Source organism: Hemiscyllium ocellatum, chromosome 17 (genome assembly GCF_020745735.1).
Source record: "Hemiscyllium ocellatum isolate sHemOce1 chromosome 17, sHemOce1.pat.X.cur, whole genome shotgun sequence".
NCBI classification, from domain to species: Eukaryota; Metazoa; Chordata; class Chondrichthyes; order Orectolobiformes; family Hemiscylliidae; genus Hemiscyllium; species Hemiscyllium ocellatum.
Window position 1 is genome coordinate 4,006,423 of NC_083417.1, and position 27,967 is coordinate 4,034,389.

At 46.3% G+C, this 27,967-nt stretch overlaps 1 protein-coding gene and 1 non-coding gene across 4 annotated transcripts; both read right to left on the bottom strand.

The window, feature by feature from the left end:
• Positions 1–6,387: 6,387 nt before the first annotated feature.
• pdcd2l (programmed cell death 2-like) lies at positions 6,388–27,683 on the bottom strand. 3 transcript variants are annotated; one of them, XM_060837557.1, is made up of 7 exons: positions 27,436–27,683; positions 19,329–19,492; positions 17,052–17,112; positions 16,033–16,382; positions 14,623–14,736; positions 11,098–11,246; positions 6,388–6,564 (listed from the first exon to the last, which is right to left on the bottom strand). In XM_060837557.1, exons 1-7 carry the CDS (start codon positions 27,541–27,543, stop codon positions 6,503–6,505), a joined length of 1,008 nt encoding a protein of 335 aa, XP_060693540.1. In that variant the 5' UTR covers positions 27,544–27,683; the 3' UTR covers positions 6,388–6,502. The 3 variants fall into 3 exon arrangements, with proteins under 3 accessions (XP_060693540.1, XP_060693539.1, XP_060693541.1); XM_060837556.1 differs by having other exon boundaries at positions 6,388–6,569; positions 27,436–27,682; XM_060837558.1 differs by lacking the exon at positions 27,436–27,683 and adding an exon at positions 27,125–27,220 and having other exon boundaries at positions 6,388–6,569.
• trnar-acg (transfer RNA arginine (anticodon ACG)) lies at positions 27,171–27,243 on the bottom strand. Its single transcript has one exon. It is a non-coding gene; the product is annotated as a tRNA-Arg (tRNA).
• Positions 27,684–27,967: the final 284 nt, after the last annotated feature.

Below are 27,967 nucleotides of genomic sequence, written 5' to 3' on the forward strand. Positions count from 1 at the left end.
TCTGAGGGCCAGGGGAGTCGACATTTTGAGCATAAGCTCTTCATCAGGAATGAGGGGGTGGTCTGAGCGGTGGTCTGAGCAGGGTGGTGCTGGGGGGGATGGTAGCTGGGAATATGATAGATAGATGAAGGTTGGGGTGACCGAGAGGAGGATGGAGTGTATAAGTAGGAAGGAAGATGGACAGGTAGGACTGTTCAAGAGGGCGGTGCTGAATTGGAAGGTTGAATCTGCGATAAGGTAAGGGGAGGGGAAATGACGAAATGGGTGAAATCCACATTGATCCCATGTGTTTGGAGTATCCCAAGGCAGAAGATGAGGCATTTTTCCTCCAGCCATTGGGTGGTTCAAGTTTGGTGATGGAGGGGGCCCAGGACTTGTATGTCCTTGGCAGAGTGGGAGGGGGAGTTAAAGTGTTCGATCACAGGGCAGTGGGATTGTTTAGTGCATGAGTCCCAGAGATGTTCCCTGAAACATTCCACAAGTTGGTGTCCTGTCTCCCTGATGTAGAGGAGACCACAACGAGAGCAACTAACACATTAGATGACTTCCACACGTGTCATCTAGTGTGTCCTCATTTCCCCTCCCCTCTCACACTTTATCCTAGATCCCACCCTCCAACTTGACACCACCCTCTTGAACTGTCTTACCTGTCCATCTTCCTTCCCACCTATCTGCTCCACCCTCTTCTCTGACCTATCACCATCACCCCCATTTCCATCTCCATATCACATTCCCAGGTACTTTCACTCCACCATCCATGCCCCTCCCATTTCTCTCAGCCACCTTAGGCCACCCCCTCATTCCTGATGAAGAGTTTATGCTCAAAACGTCAACTCTCCTGCTCTTCGGATGCTGCCTGACCGGCTGTGCTTTTCCAGCACCACATTATTTGACTCTGATCTCCAGAATCTGTAATCCTCACTTTCTCCAAACAAGCTGACAACCTCAAAGGGGAATGTGGAGTTGGTGTTGTTATGTCTATGATGGGAGCAACGTGCTATTAATCAGGCTTCTCTATGCTTCAAGTTGCATCATATGTGGGAATGTTTTGATTCAATCTTCAAAATGACCAATTCTCTCCCTTTCTACAATAAAACAGACTTTCACAAGGTTTCTTTAACAAACTCAAATCATCCATTTATTATAAAACAAAACTCATTCTTAAAAATATGGCCAAATTGGTTAGTATTTAAACTATAATGAAAAAGAAGAACTACACCATTTTTAACAAACACCTTTGTATAATGCAAAATACAAGAAAGACTTTGCAGGGATGGTATTTTAATTCAGGGTAAAATGAACAATGACAATAGAAAAAGGACAGAATTTGAAAGATTCTCACTGTCCACTGGATCTCTTGTTGACAAAATCAAATTACTGACTAATGGTCCAAACAAAAGTTTTGGATCTGATTGGAATCAAGCTGAATCCAAGTCTTTTGATAATGGTCAAGGTGCAGCAGCTCAGAGTTTACAGCATCGTGTGTAGTGTGGAAATGTTATCACGTTCCCAAATCATGGAGTCATAGGAATGTACAGCACGGAACAGACCCATTGGTCCAACTCATCCATGCTGACCAGATATCCCAACCCAATCTAGTCCCACCTGCTAGCATCTGGCCCATATCCCTCCAAACCCTTCCTATTCATATACCCATCCAGATGCCTTTTAATTGTTGTAACTGTACAAGCCTCCACCACTTCCTCTGGCAGTTCATGCCATACACGTACCACCCTCTGTGCGAAAAGGTTGCCCCTCAGGTCTCTTTTATATCTTTCACCTCTCACCCTAAACCTATGCCCTCTAGTTCTGGACTCCCCCACCCCAGGAAAGAGACTTTGTCTATTTATCCTATCCATGCCCCTCATGATTTTGTAAACCTCTATAAGGTCCCCCCTCAGCCTCCGACACTTCAGGGAAAACAGCCCCAGCCTGTTCAACCTCTCCCCATAGCTCAAATCCTCCAACCCTGGCAACATCCTTGTAAATCTTTTCTGAACCCTTTCAAGCTTCACAACATCTTTCTGATAGGAAGGAGACCAGAACTGCACGTAATATTCCAACAGTGGCCTAACTAATGTCCTGTACAGCTGCAACATGACCTCCCAACTCCTGTACTAAATACTCTGACCAGTACATCTGTCTCAAGAGAGGGAGAGTCTTGTAGTGGTCCTCTACTTTGGAGATTATTTTTCCCTTTTCTTTTCACCCTATAAGTTAGTGAAGCAAAAGTACAAGTCCAGAAAAAGTTGCTGGGTAATAAACAGCTCAAGAGGCTCCATTCTCTTCCAAAGCTGGGCACCATCAATTACAGACAATAGCGCCCATCTTATATCTCCATAAAAGATTGGTTCAGCTATTTTTCCAAAGACATTTGACTTTATGTAATTAGCAGGTGGATTGTAGCCCACATAAAACTGTTGACTTTGTTTCCCCTCTGTTCATAATGGCAAGAACATCAAGGGGTGATGGTATTGGAGATGGTCTTTGCTTGGTAGTTGTGTTACATTAATGTTGCTAACTAATTGTCAGGCCAAGCCTGGATATTGTCCAGGTCTTGCTGCATTTAAAAATAGACTGCTTCAGTATCTGTGGAGTCACAAATGGAGCCAAACATTGTGTAATCAATGGTAAAATCCTCACTACTGACCTTATAATTGAGGTAAGCTGAAGACAATTGGCCCTAGGACACTAGACTGAGGAATTCTTGAAGCAATGTCCTGGAACCAGACGACTGACCTCCAACAACAACACCAGCAGAGACCTTTCCCCCAATTCCTACTGTTTCTAGTTTTATTCAGGCTTCTCGATGCTACACTCGGTCAAATGCCTCACTGTCGGAGGGTCAGCACTGAGGGAGTGCCGCAATGTCGGAGGGTCAGCGCTAAGGAAGTGCTGCACTCTCAGAGGGTCAGCGCTAAGGGAGTGCTGCATTGTCGGAGGGTCAGCACTGAAGGAGCGCCGCACTTTCGGAGGGTCAGCGCTGAGGTGGTGCTGCACTGTCGGAGGGTCAGCGCTGAGGGAGCGCCGCACTGTTGGAGAGTCTGCGCTGAGGGAGTGCAGCACTGTCGGAGGGTCTGCGCTGAGGGTGTGCTGCATTGTCGGAGGATCAGTGCTGAGGGAGCGCCGCACTGTTGGAGGGTCCATCTTTAGATGAGATTAAAATGGAGGCCTCATTACCCCATCACCTGAAAATGTAAAAGATGCCATGACATAGTTTTGAATTATAGCCAGGAGCTTTCCCCATGCCATTTCCTAGCAATGTTTATCTCTCAGTCAACGCCTCTTAAATAGAACTTAAAGTGGAGTCGCAGGTAGACAAAGTGGTGAAGAAAGCATTTGGTGCACTTGCCTTGATTGGTCAGTGCCTTGAGTATAGGAACTGGGATGCCATATTGCAGCTGTACAGCACATTTGTTCGGCTACTTTCAGAAAACTGTTCAGTTCTAGTCTCCCTGCTATAAAAAAGAATTTGCAAGGCTGTTGCCAGGTTTTGAGGATTTGAGCTAAAGGGAGAGGCTGAATAGGCTGGAGCTGTTTTCCTTGGAACTTCGGAGACTAAGGGCTGACCTCCTACAGGTTTATAAAATCACGAGGGGCAGGGTAGGGTGATTAGCCAACGTTTATTTTCCCAAGGGCACGGGAATTCCAAAGCTAGAGGTCATAAGTTTAAGGTGGGGGGGTAACCTTTTTTATGCAGAGGATGGTGTGCGTATAGAACAAGTTGCCAGATAAAGTGGTGGAGGTTGGTATTTACAACATTTTAAAGGCACCTGCATAGGTAAATAAATAGCAAGGGTTTAGAGGGATAACAGGACAAATCCAGGAAAATGGGACTAGATTAGTTTAGGATATGAGTTGGACCGAAAAGTCTCTTTCTGTGCTGTATAATGCTGTGACTTTATTAATGCAGGTCATTACTCTGCTGTTTATGAGAATTAGTGTGTGAAGATCAGTTGTCATGTTGCTGTGGCTATGCTTTATTAGCTGTAAATGTTTTGAAATCTGTGCAGTTGTACAAGTTTCAGGGTGTAGGTTTGCTCACTGAGCTGTAGGTTTGATATCCAGACGTTTCATTACCTGGCTCGGTAACATCATCAGCGGCGACCTCCAAGTGAAGCGAAGCTGTTGTCTCCTGCTTTCTATTTATATGTTTGCCTGGCTGGGGTTTGTGGTGATGTCATTTCCTGTTTGTTTTCTGAGGGGGGTTCAAAGTTTGGGAGAAGATTTGTAACTCGGTTGCTCGTTTTGTGCAACACAAATTCCCAGCTCGGCGAACAGAATCTGAGGGGGGGGTTGATAGATGGTATCTAGATCTATGTGTTTGTTTATGGCGTTGTGGTTGGAGTGCCAGGCCTCTAGGAATTCTCTGGCATGTCTTTGCTTAGCCTGTCCCAGGATAGATGTGTTGTCCCAGTCAAAATGGTGGTTTTTCTCATCCATGTGTAGGGCTACGAGGGAGAGAGGGTCGTGTCTTTTTGTGACTAGCTGGTGTTCATGTATCCTGGTGGCTAACTTTCTTCCTGTTTGTCCTACGTTGTGTTTGTGGCAGCCCTTGCATGGAATTTTGTAGATTTTCTGTATACGCAGGTTTGTAATTCTCCCTTGTCCTTTCTTTCGCCTGTGACGTCCAGGAATGCAAGTTTGTTGTCGGTTTCTTCCTCCTTGGTGAACTTTATGCCTGTGAGGGTGTTGTTGATGATGTTAAATGTCTCTTCTATCTTGTTTCAATTTGTGATGACAAAGGTGTCATCTATGTAGCGGACCCAGATTTTTGGTTTGATGATTGGTAGGGCTGTTTGTTCTAGCCTTTGCATTACCGTTTCTGCTATGAATCCTAATAGCAGACATCCCATGGGTGTGTCATTGGTTTGTTTGTAGATTATGTTGTTGAAGGTGAAGTGGGTGGTGAGGCACAGGTCCACTAGCTTCATGATGTTTTTGTTGGTAATGTGATTGATGGTGGTTGGGGTGTGTGTGATGGTCTCTTCTAAGAGTGTGGTAAGTGTTTCCTTTGCCAGGTCGATGTTGATGGAGGTGAACAGTGCTGTTACATCCATAAACCAGGAGCCCCCCTCAGACCCATAGTCTCACTACCCAGAACACCAACTTACAGACTGGCCAAAGAACTACACGCAAGACTGAAATACCTAGAAGAAGAGTCACAGCACTCCATCCACTCCACTCACAAATTCCTAAAAATCATCAAAAACACCAAAATAGAGGAAGACGAAGCAGTGACCTCATTCAATGTAACAGCACTGTTCACCTCCATCAATATCGACCTGGCAAAGGAAACACTCACATTTCTGGACGTCACAGTCGAAAGAAAGGACAAGGGAGAATTACAAACCTGCATATACAGAAAACCGACAAACACTGACCAAATACTTAACTACACCAGCAACCATCTCAACACACACAAACAAAGCTGTATCAGAACACTATTCCAATGAGCCACCACACACTGCAGCACAGACGAACTTCGGAAAACAGAGGAGAACCACCTATGCAACGTATTCAAGAACGGATACTCAAAAAATACAGTCTGCAGATTCCTCAAGAACAAACCACACCAAGCAGACCAAACAGCCAGAAACCCTAACCACCTTACCACACATCAAAGTAGTTTCAGAGATGACAGCCAGACTACTAAGACCCCTCGGAATCCTAGTAGCACACAAACCCACCAACACTCTCAAACAAAAACTAACAAACTTAAAAGACCTAGTATATAACCCATGGACAAAACCAACGTCATCTATAAAATTCCATGCAAGGACTGCCACAAACACAACGTAGGACAAACAGGAAGAAAGTTAGCCACCAGGATACATGAACACCAGCTAGTCACAAAAAGACACGACCCTCTCTCCCTCGTAGCCCTACACACAGATGAAAAAAAACACCATTTTGACTGGGACAACACATCTATCCTGGGACAGGCTAAGCAAAGACATGCCAGAGAATTCCTAGAGGCCTGGGACTCCAACCACAACGCCATAAACAAACACATCTAGATACCATCTATCAACCCCCCCCTCAGAAAATGAACAGGAAATGACATCACCGCAAACCCCAGGAACCCCATCCAGGAGAAAGATATAAATAGAAAGCAGGAGACAAGAGCTTCGCTTCACTTGGAGGTCGCCACTGATGATGTTACCTAGCCAGGTAATGAAACGTCTGGATATCAAACCTACAGCTCAGTGAGCAAACCTACACCCTAAACCTCAACCTGAGCTACAAACCTTGCAAAAAGTTGTCCAAGGTGCTATGGAAATGCAAGTGTTTCTCATGGTGGAGGCTATAGATCCACCTGGTGCCCAAATGTGGAATTGCAGCTAAGCTCCCAGCACAACTTCATAACAATAGCAGGACTCCAGGTTTCAGATCAAACACTGCTTTTATTTTGAACGAAATCACTAATGATTAATGTCTATTGAAGAAGTGCTGGTCCGGATCTGCCTGCACAAAAGCACTTTCCTCGACGGGTGTCTGGTTAGTGGGACTCCAGCAACTCCTCTGACACGTGTAGATTAACACCGTCCCAAACTCCACACTCTGCTCTGCAAAAAGAATCATTTTTTTGTATTTTTAATGAAAATAAATGTTCCTGACAGACTCAAACTCGAGAAGGATACATTACAGGCCAGCAGGAGGCCATTCAGCCCATCCTGGGAGAGGGATGGATATGATTGGAGCAATAGGAGGGGTGAACTGGAGAGGGAGGATGGAATTGCAAAGATGCATGACAGGTCAGAAAATTGTTCATTTTGTGCTGTTTTAATCCAAAGATTAATAGGGAGGGAAACAATAGAGTATGAAAGAAAATTAGTTAGAAAAATAGAACAGATAGCAGGAGTTTCAATAGTTATTTAAAAAGTGTAAACAAAGTGAACATTGACTTGATCGAAAGGAGTCTGGAGAATTAATAATATGAAAAGAGGAAATGGCAGGTAAATTGAACAGATATCTTCCATCAGTCTTCACTATACAGGATACAAATAACATTCCAGAAGCTGCCAAAAATTCAGGAATAGGAGGGAGGAATTCAGAAAAATTATAATCACCAGGGACTGGGGCAGTCAGTTGTCTGGGTGGTCAATGCAGAGTGATGTGAACAGAGTGGGTTCAATTCCTGCACTAGCTGAGGCTACCCTGAAGGACTCTCCCTCTCAACCCCATCTCTATGACTCTATGGCTCTCTCCTTGCCTGAGGCGTTGTGACCCTCAGGTTAAACCTCCAGCAGCTGTCGACTCTCGGATGAGAGGAGCTCATGGTCTGGTAAGACGATGGACAATGTGACCATTTACTGAGTACATTGTTGGATGCAGAAGTTGAGTGGCCTGACCAACTTTACATTCGGTTGTAACAGGCGTGGCTGGTAAGACAGTTGCTGCATAAAGGAAAATGAAAAACAAATTCACTAGATTTCAGGCAGTTTCCATTAGAGCGGATGACCATTAATGTGACTCCTTTTTTCAAAAAAGGAGAAAATAAAGTAGGAATTTATAGGCCAATTATCTAAAAATGGTGCAGCATGGTGGCACAGTGGTTAGCACTGCTGCCTCACAGCGCCAGAGACCTGGGTTCAATTCCCGCCTCAGGCGACTGACTGTGTGGAGTTTGCACATTCTCCCTGTGTCTGCGTGGGTTTCCTCCAGGTGCTCCGGTTTCCTCCCACAGTCATTGGCCATGCTGAACTGCCCGTAGTGTTAGGTAAAGGGGTAAATGTAGGGGTATGGGTTGGTTGCGCTTCAGCGGGTTGGTGTGGACTTGTTGGGTCGAAGGGCCTGTTTCCACACTAAGTAATCTAATCTAATAATTAGCAAGACCCTTCATCCCATCACTACTCCTCGCCTAAAGCCCAAATGTTAGTGTGAAAGTGAATGTGACTACAGCACATCAGACTAGTCCAAACTACTTGACAGACAATGATATGGTTTGGAAACATTTTCACTGATATCAGAAACTCAGCAGCCAAATTATCCCACAAACTGCAATGTAAGGAGTAGATCATCTGCTTTTAGTGATGCTGGTTGAAGGATGTTGTCCAGGACCTGGGCAGGACACATTCCTTCAAAATATTGCCTTTCGGGATCGACAGGATCTTTTACATTGATCCCGGGACAGGCAGCTCTTTGGCTTAAATCTCACCCAAAAAATAGCAGCAGAAAATCATCTTATGACCCACCAGTGTCCAGTGTGTCTGATTGGAGAGTGTGCACTGGATCTCAGAGTGGACAAGAGTAGCCATTGCAGGGAGCTATCACCGGGTAGAGCACAGAGTGGCATTCTACTGTCATTCTCTATTAACTTTCAAAAGCTTGACTTGTACAAGTGTGATGCTCTAAGTCCAATTGACTGGACAGTGAGTGTAAACGCAGATCCAGAGAAGGTGGAGATTAACCTGAGCACTTTGTACAGGGTGGATACAGTGCCCGTGAGCAGGTCCTTCCCTTTGGGTTCAGTAGAGAACTTCCCTTTTCTTGCATACCTGGGAGTGATGACCAAGTGTAGTTTTCAGGATTGGAAGATGGGAAACAGCTAAACTCTGATTGAGGTAAAGGGTGGGGGCACACATGAGAAGAAAGGAGGAGGAGATGAAGGAGGGTAGGGTTGGAATAGCCCCATTTCTCAGTGATTTGAGAACAATTTCTCAAAATTATCTATCAATTCTCAAACAGCTGAACCTCCCCTGAACTGAGTCTGTTTGAAGAAGAGTCACCAAGTGGCTACTGGTGGAAGTGCAACTCTCGCTGTAACAACTTCACCAATATTATACAGTTAGATGTATATCACCTACAACACAGCGACATGTCATGAGCACAAGTATAAATCAGAATTTTAAAAACTGATGGTGAGTTTTAGGGAGGGATTTCCAGAGCTGAAGGTACAGCCAATCAGTGGAGGGACTGATCTGGGATCAGGAGGGAGGATCGGAGTTGCGGTTTGGAGGATAATTAGAGGGGGTGAGGGGAGGTGTCCAGGGAGGGATTTAAAAGCAAAGAGGAGCATTTTCATTTTGAGAAAACTGGCAGCTGGTAGTGATCAGTTCATGTTAAACAGAACTCGATATTAGGAACTGCTGGGGTTTGGGTGAATGCTGGGTCAGGGTGTGTAGAATATGGGGCAGGTGGGGGGGGAAATCGGCCAGAATAGATCTGTCATGACAGGGATCAGCCAAATAAGTCCAAGATGAGGAGGAACTTCTACTGAAGGGAGTGAATCTGAGGAATTGTTTATCATAGTGGGCTGTCGAGGCTGGGTCATTCAGTACATTCAGCGGTGAATGCACAGGTTCATAATCAGTAAAGGAATCAAGGGTTAAGAGGTAAAGGCACGAACATGGGGTGGAGGATAATCAGATCGCCAATGATCACATTGATGGGCTGAATGGCCTACTGTTAACTCCTACATTTTAACATTTTTTGTAATTTAATATCGCTACAACCTCTCTCAGGATCATGTGCCTCTATCACAGATTGTACACAACCACAGCCCTCATGTAACCTCTCTGAAACATTTAATTTTCTTAAATATCAAACAGTAAAGGAGGGAAGCTGCAAGATTTTAAGCATGAAGGAAAACATCATCTCAGTCACAATTCAGAAACCTCTCTAAACCTGTGACACAGAGTGAAGGACTACATTTCTCTAGCGCCAGGCATAACCTCAGTCCAAATGACAGACAATGGTGTGGTTTGGAAATATTGTCACTGTTGTCAGAAACTCAGCAACAGAATTGTGCACAACAAGCTCCCACAAACAACAGATCAGCTGCTTATAGTGATGGTGGTTGCAGGATATTGTCCTGGAGCTGGGATGGGTTGGGGGGTGGGGTGGGGGAGGGGGAGGTGGGGGGTGAAAGGAGGATATGTATTCCTTCAAAATACTGCCTTTCAGTATCGACAGGAACTTTTACATTGATCCCAGGGCAGGCAGCTCTTTGGTTTGAATCTCACCCACAAAACAGCAGCAGAAAATCATTACAGGGAGCTATCACAGGGTAGAGCACAGAATGGCCTTCTCCTGTCATTCTCTATTCACTTTCAAAAGCTTGACTTGTACAAGTGTGATACCCCTGAAACTCACTATCAGTCCGAGGTGAGGGCCAGGCACAGGAGTGGAGTTAAGGGAACAACTCAGGTAAAGTATTACATTATGGACTTGCAGAGCAGATTCGAGGGGCTGAATGGCCTACTCATGCATCTTATGACCCAATGATCTCATTACTGTTTCTGATATTACAACAATGCATGAGATTGTGATCCTGATTGAGACATAAAAGATAATTAAAGGATTGGACACTCTGGAGGCAGGAAACATGTTTCCGCTGATGGGCGAGTGCCGAACCAGAGGACACAGCATAAAAATACGGGGTAGACCATTTAGGACAGAGATGAGGAGAAACTTCTTCACCCAGAGAGTGGTGGCTGTGTGGAATGCTCTGCCCCAGAGGGCAGTGGAGGCCCAGTCTCTGGATTCATTCAAGAAAGAGTTGGATAGAGCCCTCAAGGATGGTGGAATCAAGGGTTATGGAGATAAGGCAGGAACAGGATACTGATTAAGGATGATTAGCCATGATCATAATGAATGGTGATGCAGGCTCGAAGGGCAGAATGGCCTACTCCTGCATCTACTGTCTAGTATTTAAGAGTGTGGAATCAGGCACTTCGGCCCAACAAGTCCACACCGACCCTCTGAAGAGCAGACCCATTCCCCTACATTTACCCCTTCACCTAACACTACGGGCAATTTAGCATGGCCAATTCACCTGACCTGCACATTTTTTGACTGTGGGAGGAAACCCACACAGACACAGGGAGAATGTGCAAACTCCACACAGTCAGTCGCCTAAGGCGGGAATTGAACCCGGGTCTCTGGTGCTGTGAGGCAGCAGTGCTAACCACCGTGCCGCCCAATAAACAATCCAATCATTATAAGGGCAGAATGGAGATGGGAAAGGGCTATCCAAATGTAAGACTTTTTTTAGTGTGTCTTCATGTACATTATAAACAGAACAAGACAATCAAGGGTCATCCTCAGTAACCATTGTGTTCAGGCACCAATCCCCCAGGTCCTAGCACCTACCTTGGCTGCTGGAACCTTTCAGCATGTTAACCAGAGCAGGCATCAGCTGGAACTCAAACACCCTGGGACTGGTACAGAGCTCACACACAGAGGCTGCTGACTCCATTCTCAGTGGGGACAGCAGTAATGGGCTCCCATTCCAGCAATACCTGAGGCACAATTTCCACACAAATCAAACAGAAGTGTTAGATCACCATGCACTGACAAACCAATATAATGCCATGGCAGTAATTCAGACCCACAGCAACTGGCATTTATATAGCACCTACCATCATTGAATCTCCCCAAGGTGCTTCACAGAAGTATAGATCAAACCAAATTTGTCCCTGAACCATGTGAGTAGGAATTAGCGAAGATGATCTATGCTCCCTCTGAGGGGTAGCTTTGAAGAAACACCTTAAAGCAACAGTTTGAGGTGGAGTTTGGGGACGGACTTCCAGAACATAAAAGCCCAGCCGCTAATGGCAAAGCAATGGGAAGTGGGAATGCTGGAGGAGTGCAGAGATCCACTGGAAGAAGGGGAGAGGGGTGGGCAGAGGCACTGGAAGGATTTGAAAAAGGAGGAGAATTTTAACATGGATGCATTGCAGGACCAGGGTCCAAAAACTCTGAGCATTGGGAAGGGGGTGGGGGGGTGAGAACATCTTGGTGAGAGTCAGGAGAGGGGTAGCAACGTTTGGATTGGGCTGATGATGACAGCTTAGTGCAGGGAGGGTTGGAATAGCCGGAGATAACAGTGAGGGAAAGCATCTCCTTCCACTAAGAGGCAAATGGTGATGTCCTCAGCTCAGACTCTGCTACTCATTCTCTGAACAGGACCTTCGTGTAGTTAATCAATCAGCAGCAGCTCCAACTGAGAGGCCAATATCCCTGGCTTACACTCAGTAGGCTGGAGTCTGAAGGACAAAGCTCTCGGCTGACTCTCTGGGGTAGTTTGGAAGGACTGCTTCACTCTCCGAGTTAACAAATATAGGGCGAGGTTAAAGCTTGGCCCTTCCTACCTGCCGTGTAAACCCCATACAGCCGCTAGTATGAAGTGGAGATGGGAATTCCTGACCCCGACCTCGCCAATATTTATTCCTCAATTAGCAATATTAGCGACAGACTTTCACACTTTTTGGGATCTGACTGTTCACAAATTGGCAGCCATGATTCATATAGTTATGGGGAAGCAATAGCTTAGTGGTATCATCGCTAGAGTATTAATCCAGAAACTCAGCTCATGTTCTGGTGACCAGGGTCAAATGGCAGAGGGTGAAATTTGAATTAAATCTAAAGAAATAAAAATCAGGAATTAAGAGTCTAATGACCACGAAACTATTGACAATTGTTTGGAAAAATCTCATCTGGGTCACTAATATCCTTTAGGAAAGGAAACTCCATCCTTACCTGGCCTGGCCCACATGTGACCTCAGACCCACAGCTATTTCCCATTTCCTGGACTCTCAGCTCGTTCAGGCACGATTCTAACTTGCCTGCAGACAGCTATCCTCCCCAAGCTGGCACAGGCTCCAGTTTCTCCAAGGCCCGGCTTTGCTCAGCTTCAGCAAGTCAATCCTGACAGTGGGTTTCCGTCAACCACACTCTCAGCTGCCCTGACTTCCTTATGGCTCAGATACCCTGAGCCCTAACTGGTTGGAGTCTGTTAACGGCACTGACATTGCATGAAGCCACTGCTTTGAGTCAGCCCCCTGTTGGCTCTAACTGGTGTGCTGCTGTCACCGTTGGCCTGTTCGGAGGGTCTGACTGAAACCCATGGAATAAACCCCACTCTTACTGCTCAACAGCCAGGAGTGTAACTCTGCATTGAAAGCAGTGGTTCAGGGATGTACTCACAGATGGCTGCTTTATATAGTACAAATTGTTATAAAGGACAAGTAAATTTTGTTATAGTTGGCACTCTGGAACTTTTTGATTTATTTATTCATGGGATGAGTACATCTCTGGCTAGTCAGCATTTATTGCCCATCCCTAATTGCCTGGAGGGCAGTTAAGAGTCAACCGCATTGCTGTGGGTCTGGAGTTACATGTAGGCCAGACCTGGTAGGATGGCACTTTCCTTCCCTAAAGGACATTAGTGACCCAGATGGGTATTCCTGACAATTGACAAAAGTTTCATGGTCATCATTAGACTCTTAATTCAAATTCCAACCTGTGCCATTTGAACCCTGGAGCCCAGAACGTTAGCAGAATTTCTGGACTAATAGTCTAGCAATGATACTAGTTGGCTATTGCCTCCCCTTAACTGTGTGAATTATGGCTGACAATTTATGCACTGTAAGATCCCACAAAGTGTGTAAATGATTGGATAATCTGTCTCTGTAGCATTAGTTGAGGAATAAATAAAGGGGAACAAACTACCAGAAGCTGAGGAATTGCTCAGGGAGTCTGTGACACGGGGCTTCTGAGGGCAGTCCAAAGCTAGGTCTTCATAATTTTGAGAGAGAAAATTGAAATCTCTTCTGACAAAGTTTGATGACCCACCGTATCACGGGCATTTAGAGGTGGCGGGAGGCACTGTTTTGATTACACTTGCTATTTGATGCACTCTCTAGTGTTTAGACAGGGTCAACCTGTTTCCCATGTTTGCCTCATGCTGCTTCTAGATATTAGAGTACAAACAATATTTATATTTGTAGAGTTGAAACCCTTTGTTAATAAACTCTGCCATGATGCTTAACTAAATTTGGTTTGTAGTAAACTAGTTATCGTTTGTTAACTACAGAATCCTGGCTGATGCATTTCTGAACTGAAAACAGTCTGACAGCTACATGATAGGAATAGCAACACCCTCAGCACATTCTAACCTCGTGTCAAAGAGTGAAGGAGGGGAACTTGGAAACGGTCAGTTCACTCCCACCCACCAAGCTCCACTTCATCAACTCTCTCATTGGCTGCAAAGTGCTTTGGAATGCCCTGTGATCAGTAAGGGCACTATGTAAATGCAGATCCTTTCTTTCTAAATTTGGGTTGTGTCAGAGTGTTAGAACACAAATACTGTGGTGGGAAACCTAATGTCTCAGCCATGTGCAGTAGGAGAGTGTGTTAAAGTTCTTCAGTCCTTGTGTATTGTGGTCAGTGTATCATGTATCAGAGGGCATATTGTGAACTTTAGCGCCTGAAGTCTCACTCCAGGTTCCTGTTGTTTGTGTCTGTCATATAGATGGCTGTGTCATGTTCAGAATAGAAGTGATGAATGTAAACAGGTCACACTGTAGTGATGCCCGCCCACCACTGGTGGTACACTAGGTCTTTAGCTTTGCACTTCCCAATTCCTCTGTTTGTTTCGAGAATATTCCCATGCACCAGATTCCTATGTGCTCAACAACTCTATCCCTCTGTAGCCCAGATTTCCAGGATGTAACCATAAAACAAATCTCATCAAAAAATAATGGTTGGGGTATTTATATGTTTATTGGTTGAAAGATCTCCCATCCTCTAACCCCACCAGGAAAGCCCAGGGCTCCAGGGGATTGACTGACGCGGTTTAAAAAGTCCAGTTGGGGGTTCCCTGGGACACCTCACCTTAAAATCTGTTGAGGGCAGCTGGAAATGCGTTTCATGAATTTGTTGAACATTCTGTCTCCGTGTTGAACTTGACTCTTCTCATATGTTTCTGGAGCTCCTTCACCGTCACAGCTGAGAGGGAGGAACAACAATGTTACATACGTTTTCCACAGTTCACAATCCCAGGGGGTCATTCCATCATCGTCTGGATGAAAAAACCAAAACATCTGCGGATGCTGTAAATCAGAAACAAAAACAGAAGTTGCTGGAAAAGCTCAACAGGTCTGGCAGCGTCTTTGGACAGAAATCAAAGTTAAGATCAGGTGACCCTACGTCAGAACTCCTGAAAATAAAAGGGTCACTCGACCCAAAACACTCACTGATTTCTCTACACAGATGTTGCCAGGACTTCTTGTTGTAGCCCTCTGTCCCACAACCAGCTGGGCATGGCACATGACTGGGCAACTCTCCAGGACCATGTGAGGATCCCAAACATGTCCTCAGGTGAGGTATCAACAGGAGGAGGCCATTCAGCCCCTTCTCCAGCCTGTTGGACAGGAACAGGAAGTAGTCAAGTTATCTTCTCCCACTCGATTCTTCCATTACTTTCTACATTCTGCAGAGAGTTTTCCAGGCTTCATTAACAGGGCCATAACAAGAGGGAGCAGGCGATGCTGAATCTGTACAGGACATTGCTTCGAGCTCAACTGGAATATTGGGTACTGTTCCGGGGAGCACACTTTGGGAAGGATGTGAACACATTGGAGAGAGTGTGGAAAGAGTTTACAGGAATGGTTCTGGCGATGAGAGCGAAAGCGATGAGGACAGGTTGAAGGAGTTGGGATTGTTCGCTTTTGAGAGGGTGATTTGAGAGAGGTTTTCAAAACAGAATGAGCTGGGCAGAGTACAAGGGAGAAATAATTATAGATGGATGACCTGTATTGAACCCAGATTACAGGATAGTGATTGGAAATCTTTGGATAACGGATATAGTTTTATCCAAAAATGGATAAACGGTATTGGTGGATGTCAAGAGTAAATCGTTTGAGATTGTTTTCTGAGTGAGAACCAGGAGGCACCGTGTTTTGTGAAAGACTGGAGTTTGCCATTCACTCCGTGAGTAGCTCGGTTCTGGATAGGGGCATGTTCCAGTGCACTGCACGGGGAATTAACGAGAAACAATGTGCAGTGTTCTGGGAAATACTGGAGTTTGGCACCAAATCAAAATGCTCAGAGAGGGACAATACAGGAACAGTGGGCCAAATGGCCTCCTTCTGCACTGTAACCAGCCCATGATGAGTGTTTCTTCCCTCTTTCCCGTGTACCTCGGCTATTGCCAGCAGTGGGTGGAGGGCGGGGAGTGAGGATCGGATGTTCCAGGTTTGTCACTGGCCCCTGATCCTGGTCCCTCCAGAGAGAGTCTCTCACCTGGAGAGAGGCAGCTGCTCCACACACACACCCTCCCTCCTCTGGTACTCTGCTAGAAGCTCCTCCTCGTGCTTGAAGCTGCTTTGGGAATGGGAATCTTCCTCCTCCATCACGCTGATATAGAACGGCTGGAATTCTGGCACTGTGCTTTGAGAGACCAGCCCCTGGCCCTCCGCTCCCTCCAGCAGGAGGGCCTCCAGTCGGGATGTCTGCTCCATCACCTCTCGTTCGGAGTCGGGGGCTGGGGTCTGCACTACTCCCTCAGTGCTGGACCCCCAGGGTTCCTCCATTCCCCAGTCATCAGCCTCGGGACACCAATCCTTCACGGTCACAGGAACCGGGACCATCTTCTACAGAAACAATAACAATAGATTGTAATGAGAACTTGTTGATATCGACCATCACACAATCCAGAACACAGAAGCCCCTTCCCCCAGCCCATGGGGGCACGGTGGGGTTAGATTGCAATTTAACATCTTCACTGGAGCTGAAGACAAGTGACAACACCGTGCTCTGGCGCCATCTTGGATTACAGAGTAAATTACAGAAATGGTAAAATACTGAATAAATATTATTAAATTGATTTGACTGAAACCGAAACAACTTCAAACGTTTATCTTTCCTTCTCGGTATCCTTCAGCCTCTCTAATCCCCCAGGTCCCACCATCTGACACCAGCCCCAAGCTCCAGGCAACTCACATCCTTCCTGCCTCCACCGTGATGGAGATACACGGTGCTCCCTAAGCACCAACCCTCAAACAACACCATGCTCCCTCACCGCTGACCCACCCTCCCTCCCTCCCCACTGACCCTCCCACCCTCCCCACTGACCCTCCCACCCTCCCCACTGACCCTCCCACCCTCCCTCCCCGCTGCACTGCAGAGTCAGCCCTGGATTTGTAAACAAATTTCTGAGACAGAGTGAGCGTGCTCCTCAATGAGCCAGAGCTAACCATCGGGACAGGAGGGACGGAGGGACACTGGGACCGAGTGACATGGGGACCGAGCGAGACTCTCACCTTTGCTGTAGTTTCCTGATTGGGAGGGGTCCCTAGGCATTCGGAGCGCAGCACCTTCCAGCTGGAGAACAAACGGTGAGACCATTAGCATCGTCCAGGATGTTCACCCGCACCCCCACCACTTCACTCAATCAGTCTGTCAAACCCCTCCCCAATACTCACCCCCCCCTCCTCGTTTACTCTGTCAACCCCCCATCACTCAATTGGTCACCAAACCCCTCCCTAACATTCACCCCCATCCCCCCTCACTGTCACCGAACCCCTCCCTAACATTCACACACCCCCACTGTCACCGAATCCCTCCCTAACATTCACACCCCCCCACTGTCACCGAATCCCTCCCTAACATTCAACACCCTCCCACTGTCACCAAACCCCTCCCTAACATTCAACACCCTCCCCACTGTCACCAAACCCCTCCCTAACATTCAACACCCTCCCCACTGTCACCAAACCCCTCCCTAACATTCAACACCCTCCCACTGTCACCAAACCCCTCCCTAACATTCACACCCCCCCACTGTCACCAAACCCCTCCCCAATGTTCAACTCCTCCCTCACTCAGTCTATCACCAAACCCTCCTCACATCCCTGAGACTGGAGCCTGACTCGGATTAACAGGATTCCAGACGGATCCCGAAGCCTCAGTAACAAGTTGTGGAACATGGGGTGATGTGAGAAAATCCTATCTGACCCAGTGGGGAGTGAGGGTATGTGATGCACAGCCTGGAAACGTGGGGCAGGCAGGTTAGATGGTGATTTGGGTTAAAATGGCAGGCAGGGCTCTGGGGCAAAGGCCAGAGGTTGGCACGGGGTAATGATGCCTGATTGAAGAGCTGGTATGGGCATGATGGGCCAAATGGTCTCCTGCTGCACTGTAACAATTCAGTGATTCTGAAAATTACTACATGAAACAGTGGGGGTTGGAATGGAGTAAAATAAAAATCAGAAATTGAACAAACCCTCACAGAATTAATGGTGAAAGACAGAGAGAGTGGGACAGTGCTGTACAATCAGTGTGGCCTGACCATTAAACACGGGGCTCTCTCCCTGTCACAGATACCTCGAAATCCATCTCATCCCTGCCCCCTCCCCCACCTCCCCCCCTAAAATCCAATGCACCCTCTGTTTGGCATTTTGCTGATTTCCTTCTGGATAGTAGCTACTGCCCAAACTCTCTAACTTCAAAGAATTAAAATCAAGTAAGTCAGACAATTTCTCTCCAACAGATCCATCCGGACTCTCCTGGATTAACTGACCCTTTTCCAAACAACAGTTTATTTTATCCCGGAGAACGGTTCTCAGCAACATCCCCATTGTGGCCTGATTGCCTGCCTGGATTTTCCTGGTTTATTCCTCTGGCCTGAAATGAACAGCAATAAGACATTAAAGATTTACTCACCACATAAACCCAGTGGCTACAAGACCAGGTCAGAGATTAGGTATAATGCGGCAAGTAACTCCCCTCCTGTCTCCCCAAAGCCTGTCCAGGACAAAACAGCCAAGTTGGTTGGCACTACATCCACAAGCCCCCACTCCCTCCACCACTGATGCTCCATACACACTGCAGCTGCTACCTACAGGATGCACCGCAGAAACTCACCAAAAATCCTCTGACAGCACCTTCCAAACCCACAACCACTTCCATCCAGAAGGACAAGACAGCAGGTACATGGGAACACCACCCCCTGCAAGTTCCCCTCCAAGCCACTCACCATCCTGACTTGGAAATATATCACCGTTCCTTCAGTGTCTCTGGGTCAAAATCCTGGAATTCCTTCCCTACGGGACATTGTGGATCTACCTACAGCACATGGACTGCAACAGTTCAAGAAGGCAACTCACCCCCACCTTCTCAAGAGGCAACTAGGGATGTGTAATAAATGCTGGGCCCAGCCAGCAACCCCCATGTCTCATTAAAGGTTTTTAAAGATCTATCTGTATCTTGTTGTTTCAAGCTCTGGAACAAATCCCCCTGATTCGCTCAACTCCAGCCAATCAGGTTGTCAGGGAGTGCTTGGGCAGGAGTGGGGGTGGGGGTGCGGGTGGGGGTGGAGGGGGGGAGGGTGGTAAATGGTCCTGATAGGTTAACAGGAGAAAGGAGTAAGATGATGACAGACTGGGATGGAGTGGTTGGGAAGTGATCAAGTATTAACACCAGCATGGACTAGTTGGGCAGAATGGCCTGCAAAAGTTAACACATTTGTTTTAAAACAAGTGAATGCAACATTTCCGAATGGTCAATTTCTCCAGTGCCCACAGCAGAGGGGAGCGTACCTGTCTGAGCGCCCACAGCACTCCGGTCGGAGACAAGCCAACACATTGATGGTCCGGTGGTAGGCCGAGCCCTCCAGGGGACAATACACCTGGACAACCTGAATAAGGGGATCACTGCAGCGTGGACAGTGAGGATACTGCATGGTAATGCCAGGGACACAGTCCTGAGAGAGAGAGAAAGATAGGGTGAGGGAGAGAGACAAAGATGATATCACTGTAAGGATTAAAACAGCTGACCAGAGGACGTCACTCAGCCCCTCGATTCAGTTCCACTGTAGCTGGTTCCTCATTAGCATGGCCCCGTCGTGAGATAAACATGTCCCTGTGAGAGTTGTCGATCCAGTGGATCCCATTAAAAAAGAGCAGGAAAATCCTATTAAGGAGCGCTCGGGTCGAGGGTGGGACACTGTTTGGGAGAGGATATGGTGGAACGTTAGAAAGGTAGTAAGGCCCCCTGAGAACAAGGGGGAAGATCTCCATTCAAACATGTTTAATTTTTTTTGTTCTTATTGTTTGGAAATAGCTTCCTTTTTATCATACTGTTATGAGTGTATTAGAGAACATTTTCTCTTATTTGAAGGATGTAAGCGACTCAACTATACACTCTGGATGATTGTGGATTAGTTGAATTTTGATGATTATATATTTAAGATCTATTTTTATATTAATGTTTGTGCTTGAAAATTCTGCTTATTTTTGTAAATTTGTCAAAATGTTAAATTTCCAATAAAAATATCTATATAAAAAAAAGAGCAGGAGCAGCAAGGATTTGGAGTACAATGGAATGGAGAGCAGTGACGGCTTGCTTTTCAGATCAGAGCAAGGGAGACACAGTAATCTGATAGATGGAGGTGAGCATCTCCTAGTGTCCAAACTTACAGGTGACACACAACTTGGGATCATGGTGAATGATGGGGACTGAAAGGGGAGAACCTTGTAGGGCCCCAGGGATTGAGTGGGGGAGTGGGACCAAATGGGTTGAGGGATCAAGGATAGACTTCATGGACCAAACAGCTTCCTTAGAATCAGAGAGTGATTTATCTTTTAATCCCTTCAACCCAAAACTCTCAATTTCCCCATGGCCAATTCACCTAACCTACACGCCTTTGGACTGTGGGAGGAAACCACAGAGACAGAGAATGTGTGTGTGGAGTTTGCACAGTCACCCAAGGGTGGAATCAAACCTGGGTCCCTGCTGCTGTGAGGTAATGCTAACCACCGAGGCACCCAAACAATTTCTGATAACGTTCCTGTGAAATGTTTTGGAATATTTTACTGTTAAAGGTGCTTCATAAATGCAGGTTGTTGTTTCTACACAGATTGGTAGTGAAGAGTCAATCTAATAGTTAGATCTGATCAATGAATACAAGTGTATTACTTATCTACATATTAAATAATTTGCACTTTTATAACATCTTTCACATCTTCAGGATGACCCAAAGTGGGCGGCACAGTGGTTAGCACTGCTGCCTCACAGTGCCAGAGACCCGGGTTCAATTCCCGACTCAGGCGACTGACTGTGGAGTTTGCACGTTCTCCCCATGTCTGCGTGGGTTTCCTCCGGGTGCTCTAGTTTCATCCCACAGTCCGAAGATGTGTGGGTCAGGTGAATTGGCCATGCTAAATTGCCCATAGTGTTAGGTAAGGGGTAAATATAGGGGTATGGGTGGGTTGTGCTTCGGTGGGTTGGTGTGGACTTGTTGGGCCGAAGGGCCTGTTTCTACACTAAGTAATCTAATCTAAAAAGTATTTTACAACCAACAAAACTTCTTTTAAAGGTGTAGCCATTAATGTTCTGTAGTTAATCAATAAATGAGATAAACAATTGATCTCATCACAATCATGTGGTCGTTTTGTCAGAGCTAGAGTTTAGTTCTAATCACACATAGTGCATTCATGGATTCATTCAAACTGTTACTCTGCTTCACTGTAACCAATGTCGATCTTTGTAATTTCACACCGAGGTGGCTCTGCTTCAGTTCACAAAAGAATGTACTCAGATTTTAAATAGAATTTGTTAATTCACAGCAGGAGTGTGTCACTGTCTAGTCTAGTCTAGTATTCACTGTCCATCTCAGAGGGCAGTTAAGAGTCAACCACACAGCTGTGGGTCTGGAGTCACGTGTAGGTCAGACCAAGTAAAGACGGCAGATTCCTTCCCTGAAAGGCATTTGTAAACCATGGGTTTTTCCAACAATGAGCAATGGATTCATGGTCATCGTTAGACTCTCAATCCCAGATTTTTATGGAATTCAGATTCCACCATCTCCCTCAACAGATTCAAACCTGTTCTTGAGTTCTGAAGGGTCATTGGACTTGAAACATTAACTTTCTCTCTCCACAACTGCTGCCAGACCTGCTGAGTTTCTCCAGCAATTTCTGTTTTTTTTTGTTTTAGAGCATTACCTTTTTTTGGATAAACAGTCTAGCAATGATACTACTGGCCATTGCTCAACCCAGACTGAAGGTAACACACTCTGGATCAGTGGTGCTGGAAGAGCACAGCAGTTCAGGCAGCATCCAAAGTGCAGCGAAATCAACGTTTCGGGCAAACGGCCTTCATCAGGAATAAAGGGTGGGGGGTGGGGGGAAGTAGCATAGAGTACAATGGGTGAGTGGGGAGGGGATGAAGGTGATAGGTCAGGGAGGAGAGGGTGGAGTGGATAAGTGGTAAAGGGGCTAGGCAGGTCGGACAAGTCCGGACAAGTCATGGGGACAGTGCTGAGCTGGAAGTTTGGAACTAGAGTGAGGTGGGGGAAGGGGAAATGAGGAAACTGTTGAAGTCCACATTGATGCCCTGGGGTTGAAGTGTTCCGAGGTGGAAGATGAGGCGTTCTTCCTCCAGGCGTCTGGTGGTGAGGGAGCGGCGGTGAAGGAGGCCCAGGACCTCCATGTCCTCAGCAGAGTGGGAGGGGGAGTTGAAATGTTGGGCCACCACCGTTGTGTTCATGTTGACACACCTGGGTTTAGTTATTTCCATCTTGATTTGATTTATTAGTGTCAGGTACAATGAAAAGTTTTGTTTTGTGTGAAGTCCAGACAAAGATTATAACACAAAGATTATACGGTAACAGAACGGAGTGAGGAATACAAGGTTACAGCTGCAGGAAAGGTAGTTACAAACAGTGAGATCAACATTAGATTTGAACCTCTGGAGGTCCATTCTGAAGTCTAATAACAGTGGGGAAGAAGCTGTTGGTACGTGTGTTTAAGCTTTTGTATCTTTTACCTAATGGTGATTATAATCAGGGTGGGTGGGGGGAACTTGCAATTTAAGGCTGCATAATCCTAGTTTAAATTCTGAGATAATTGAAAACCTATTAGTTGTGGTTCTGTTCACTGAGCTAGGAATTTGTGTTGCAGACGTTTCGTCCCCTGTCCAGATGGAACTGACAACTGGAAGCGGCAGATACAAACCACTACAAATGCCGGAGGAAAGATCACAGAAGCGCTTCCCAGGAGGCTCCCAAGCACTGAGGGTGTCACCTAGACAGGGAACGAAACGTCTGCAACACAAATCCCCAGCTCGGCGAACAGAACCACAACAACGAGCACCCGAGCTACAAATCTTCTCACAAACTTTGAAAACCTATTAGTGACCAGAACTCTGTGATCACAAGAGGAAGGTTAGGAGGGAGTTACTGCAGGAAGGAGTGTTCTAGCGTGCTCTCCATTGGCTTTGTTTCCATTTGTAATGTCTTAGGTGAGAAATAATTACATTTGACTAAACATAATCTTTGTTTTATAGTTAACTTTGTAACAATGTGTTTTTTAATTTGCTACTGTGTAATCCTTTAGAACTTGATTCCTCAAGACCAGGTATTATCTGAATGTACAAGGCTCTCTCTTTATACACATACTATAATTATTATTCACTTTTATAAGTTGTTTGCATTAGTACTTTGTGATCTTCTTGATTAGTTTCACATAGTGTTGAAGTTACTAGCAACTTTTCCACTTTATCTTCTGTTTAAAACCACTTTCAGTGAACAGTGGGACAATGAGCTTGGATTATCAACTGTGGGGAGCCCAGAGCACACATAGCCCACCCGAAACCATGGTGCCAGGAGGAGATTACAAACTACCCTCTCCTCAAAGTAACACTAAGGTGGGCCCATGGATAACTGGCATCTTGAGGAACCAGTCAGGAGATGGTGGGAAGTATCAGTCAATGCTCATCACCTTAAGAGCCAATTAGAGATGGAGCATACAACCCATAAACGAAACTGAAGTGAATCTCACCCCACCCAGGCCAACCAGAATGTAGGTTAGTAAGTCCTCACAGAGAGCTGTGCAGAGACAGGGTTTTTAAACAAGCTGAACAGTTCATGTCCAACACGGAGACTATTCAGCCTATTGTGGTAGACTAGTTCTTTACAACAGCAATGGGCTCTGCATAACCTGGGCTGACCAATCCTTTATCCCCGTCACTGTCAGGGCAGGTCCTGACAAAAAGGTTTCGGCTCAAAATGTTGACTCTCCTGCTCCTCAGATGCTGCCTGACCGGCTGTGCTTTTCCAGCACCATACTCGTTGACTTCCGCATCAGCAGTCCTTACCGTCTCCAGGACAGACTATTTGGAGGTGCTGGGAATATGGTTTCAAGGGGCCAGGGTGTGTACAAAAATTTGGGAGGAGCCTATCGCCAAAGTGATGCAGAAACTGGGCTTTTGAGTGTATTGCTCTCTCTCCATTGCAGGTAAAAGTCTGGTCATCCGCTGTGAGGTAGTGTTGGTGTTGCTGTATGTGGTGCAGGTCTGGCCATTCCCTGAGCCACCTTCCATTTCATTTGGAGGTCTAGGATGGACTGTGTTCATGTGGACACCATGTACATAAACTCTGGATTGGTGTTGGGAGGGGGGGGGGGTGAGTTTAGGGTGTACCCAATGCTGCCCTCATCCTGATGGCGCCCTTTATGTGTGGCTGCATTGAGCTGTGTGTAGACCCTCGGTACACAAACACCAAACGTCACTTCATCCTGACGTTCTACCTGTCCCCAGTGTTGCAAAGGATGGGATTGGCCTTTGTGCCACAGAACACTCCAAATAGTTGGACCATTTGGGTATCACTGGCTCCTCGAAGCTTACAAAGGAGAACACCGTTGACCACCGGTCCATCAGGAAATGGTCAGTACATAGCATCCTGGAGACCCTGTGGGAATAGGAGAGGGTGGATGCTGATGGGTTGTTCCCTGAGCAGACTGTCAAAGTCATTTGGCAGAGATGCCTCATCACCAGAACTTTCTAACAAGCACCAAGACATCATTCGGCAGGTGGTGAGAAAGGCACTACCTGGGAGACCCTTCATATACACTGCACTCCCTGCACCATCGCACGCTGCCTTCAGAGCCACTTTGGGGGGGGGGTGAGATGTGCCTTTGTAAAGGAAGCCTGGGGGAAGATGCAGTGGGTTGTGTTGAGGTTCATCCTGAGCAGCTCTGTGACGCGGGACTCTGTGCTCTACCTTCTGTTCCCCGGGACGCACCGAGACAAACATCGACTGCACCGGGCGGACCATCAGCTCAGTGAAAGACGCTGTTTGGTCTGCCCGGAACTTGTTGGTGTTACAGAGCAAGGAGTTAACCCTGAGCCGGTGTTACAGACTGATATCCTCTATTCCTGATGAAGGGCTTTTGTCCGAAGCGTCTATTTTCCTGCTCCTTGGATGCTGCCTGACCTGCTGTGCTTTTCCAGCACCACTCTAACCCAGATACACTCCAAGGTCCAGGGCTACATGTGATGGACACACTAAAGCTCAGAGCAGCTGCCAGCAGATACAGTGGGGAAAAACCACTGTCTGAGGTCTTCCTACTGAAGTATAACGAAGGTTTGTTCAGTAATTGGACTCTCCTGGTGCCTCAAAGTGAACATAAATCATTTCCCGCATGAATAGAAAATGCCTTTGTTTTTGCAACTGCAGGGAACTTCTGAAAAATATCAAAATTTCAATGTTTGTTTTTTTTTCCTGCAAAGACTATACAGAACTGAATTCAAACTTTTGAGTGTACTTACAGATGATTTTTTTTATAAATAAAGTTTATTTTTGCAATTAAAAAGGGGTCTAGAGAGTGGTGGGAATTTGGAATGTGCTGCCTGAGGGGGACGGCTGAGGTGGGAAATCTTACAAACTTTTATAAAGGGAGTTGGAAAAGCACAGCTGGTCAGGCAGCATCCTGAATGCCTCAAAACGTCAACTCTCCTGCTCCTCGGATGCTGCCTGACCGGCTGTGCTTTCCCAGCACCACTCTCTTCGACTCTGATCTCCAGCATCTGCAATCCTCCCTTTCTCCCAAACTTCTATAAGGGACTTAGATGGACACTTGAAATGTCATAACATTCAAGGCTATGGACCTTGTGCTGGAAAGTGCAACTAGTTTAGGGAGTAGCATATCTTTGGTGGCACAGACTCAATGGGCCGAAAGGCCTCTTCTGTACTACCCGATTCTATGAACTTAGTTTGGAAAACTTGAGACTGTTTTCCTTCAAAAAGAGAAGGCAGAGAGGAAGTCTGATTAAAGTGTTTAGATCATGGGGTGGTGGGAGTCTGGAGAGAGTCATTTGAGGAGAAACTGTACCTCCTTGTGAAAGGATTGAGAACAAGAGAACACAGATTTAGAAGTAAAAACAAAATACCACAGATGTTGGAAATCTGAAATAAAAACAAAGTGCTGGAGAAATGCAGCAGGCCTGGCAGTGTCGGTGCAGAGAGAAACAGAGTTAATGTTTCAAATCAAATATGACTCTTCTTCAGAAAAGATTTGAAGCAATTGGCAAAAGTTACAGTGAGATAAGAACTTTTGGATGCAGCCAACGGAGAGGGTTTGGTACACACCGCCAGCAGGCAGACTGAATCCAGAAATGTAAAAGGGAACTTGATCATTCTTTGAAAAAGGATTACATGGAGATGCCACACACCGAATTGCTCAATGGCGGAGCTGGTCCAAACAGGAAGAACCAAAAAGAACCAAAAAGCCTCCACCTGTACTGTAACAATTCCATTATCAGCACAGTTGATCCCTCAAGCCTCCTCCACCATTCAGTTGGGTCATGGCTGATCCAGAATTCCTCAAATCCACTTTCCTGCCCTCTCTCCGCAACCCTTAATTTCCCATTCTGATCAAGAATTGATCTTAGCCTTAAATAAACACATGAACTCTGTCCGCACAACTCTCTGTGGCAAAGAGCTTCAAAGATGCTCAACCCACAGAAGTAATTCCTCTTCATTTCAGTTTTACATTAGCATCTTAAATTCTGAGACTCTGCTCTCTAGTCCCAGCCTCTCCCACAAGGGGAAACATCCTCTCAACCATTGAGGGGCATGGATAGGATAAATAGACAATGTCTTTTCCCTAGGGTGCAGGAGTCCAGAACTAGAGGGCATAGGTTCAGGGTGAGAGGGGGAAGATGTAAGAGGGACTAAAGGGGGAACTTGTTCACACAGAGGGTGGTGCGTGTATGGAATGAGCTGTCAGAGGAAGTGGTGGAGGCTGGTACAATTACAACATTCAAAAGACATCTGGATGGATATATGACTCGGAAGAGTTTGGAGGGATATGGGCCAAAGGCAGGCAAATGGGACTAGATTAGGTTGGGAAATCTGATGGGCATGGACGAGTTGGACCGAAGGGTCTGTTTCTGTGCTGTATATCTCTATGACGCTTAGCCCCTGAAGGATCCTCCTGTGATTGTGGATGCAATCACTACAATCAGCCACAAGTTTTAAACAGAGGACATAAAGCATCAATGGGTTAACTCTAAACTTAGCACTCTTCCTCAGCAGTAAAAGTATTTGTGATACCTTGTTGTAGATAGACCTCTAGTGGAAGTTATTTGTTTAAAAAGTTCGAGCCAGCCAGGAGTCGAACCTGGAATCTTCTGATCCGTAGTCAGACGCGTTATCCATTGCGCCACTGGCCCGCTGTACAATAGTAGCGCAGGGAGCCTTTAAGAAGTTGCGTCATGTAGTTAAGCCCCGCCCTCTGAGCCCTCCCTTTTTATGAATGGGTCTGGTCACGTGCCTCGGAACGCTGCGACAGCAAAAATGGATACACCGCGGCCTCCAATCCCCGCGTCCCCCCCCGGGTCCTGCCGCCTGCCGCTGTCTCTTACCGGTCTCCCGCCCACTTTGCTGGTCTCCCAGGAACAGCGGCTCCCTGCCTCGATCGCTACATCCCGAAGTCCCAGTAGGACAGGCCCCGGCCGAGCCGTGGAACACATGCTGGCGGTTGCTGCTACTCGAGGAGCGAGGCCCGGACGCAGAGCGAAGGCAATTCGAATCCCGCCCCCTCAGCTCAGCTGGCCTTATATATCCTGCTGCCAAATCTGTCTTTATTTTGGTGCAGCCTTCTTATAATTATAATAATTATCTGTATAATTTCTCATTTTAAAAATAACTGTTGGGTTAAACAATATGTAACATAGAATAAACACGTTTTTGTGTTGTTACATTAAAAATATAATTACTTTCAGAAAGACCATTTCATACAAATTGAGTGAGACTCAAAACTAATGAACTGGAACAAGCTCCATTCTAACAAAATGACGTGATGCCCCGGGGTCTACTTCACCCTCCCTCACTTTCAGAAAACCTCTTCCTTGTGTGCACTGATTGACATTGTGGAATAACGGAGATCTACTCTTC

What these genes read in the sequence shown, in the direction of transcription:
- pdcd2l (XM_060837556.1), bottom strand. Translation starts at nt 27,543, where the DNA reads ATGTGTTCCACGGCTCGGCCGGGGCCTGTCCTACTGGGACTTCGGGAT. An exon ending in GCAAAGTGGGCGGGAGACCG is followed by an intron (nt 19,493 to 27,435) that starts GTAAGAGACAGC and finishes TCTCTCTCTCAG; the next exon opens with GACTGTGTCCCTGGCATTAC. An exon ending in ATCAGGAAACTACAGCAAAG is followed by an intron (nt 16,383 to 17,051) that starts GTGAGAGTCTCG and finishes TTGTTTCTGTAG; the next exon opens with AAGATGGTCCCGGTTCCTGT.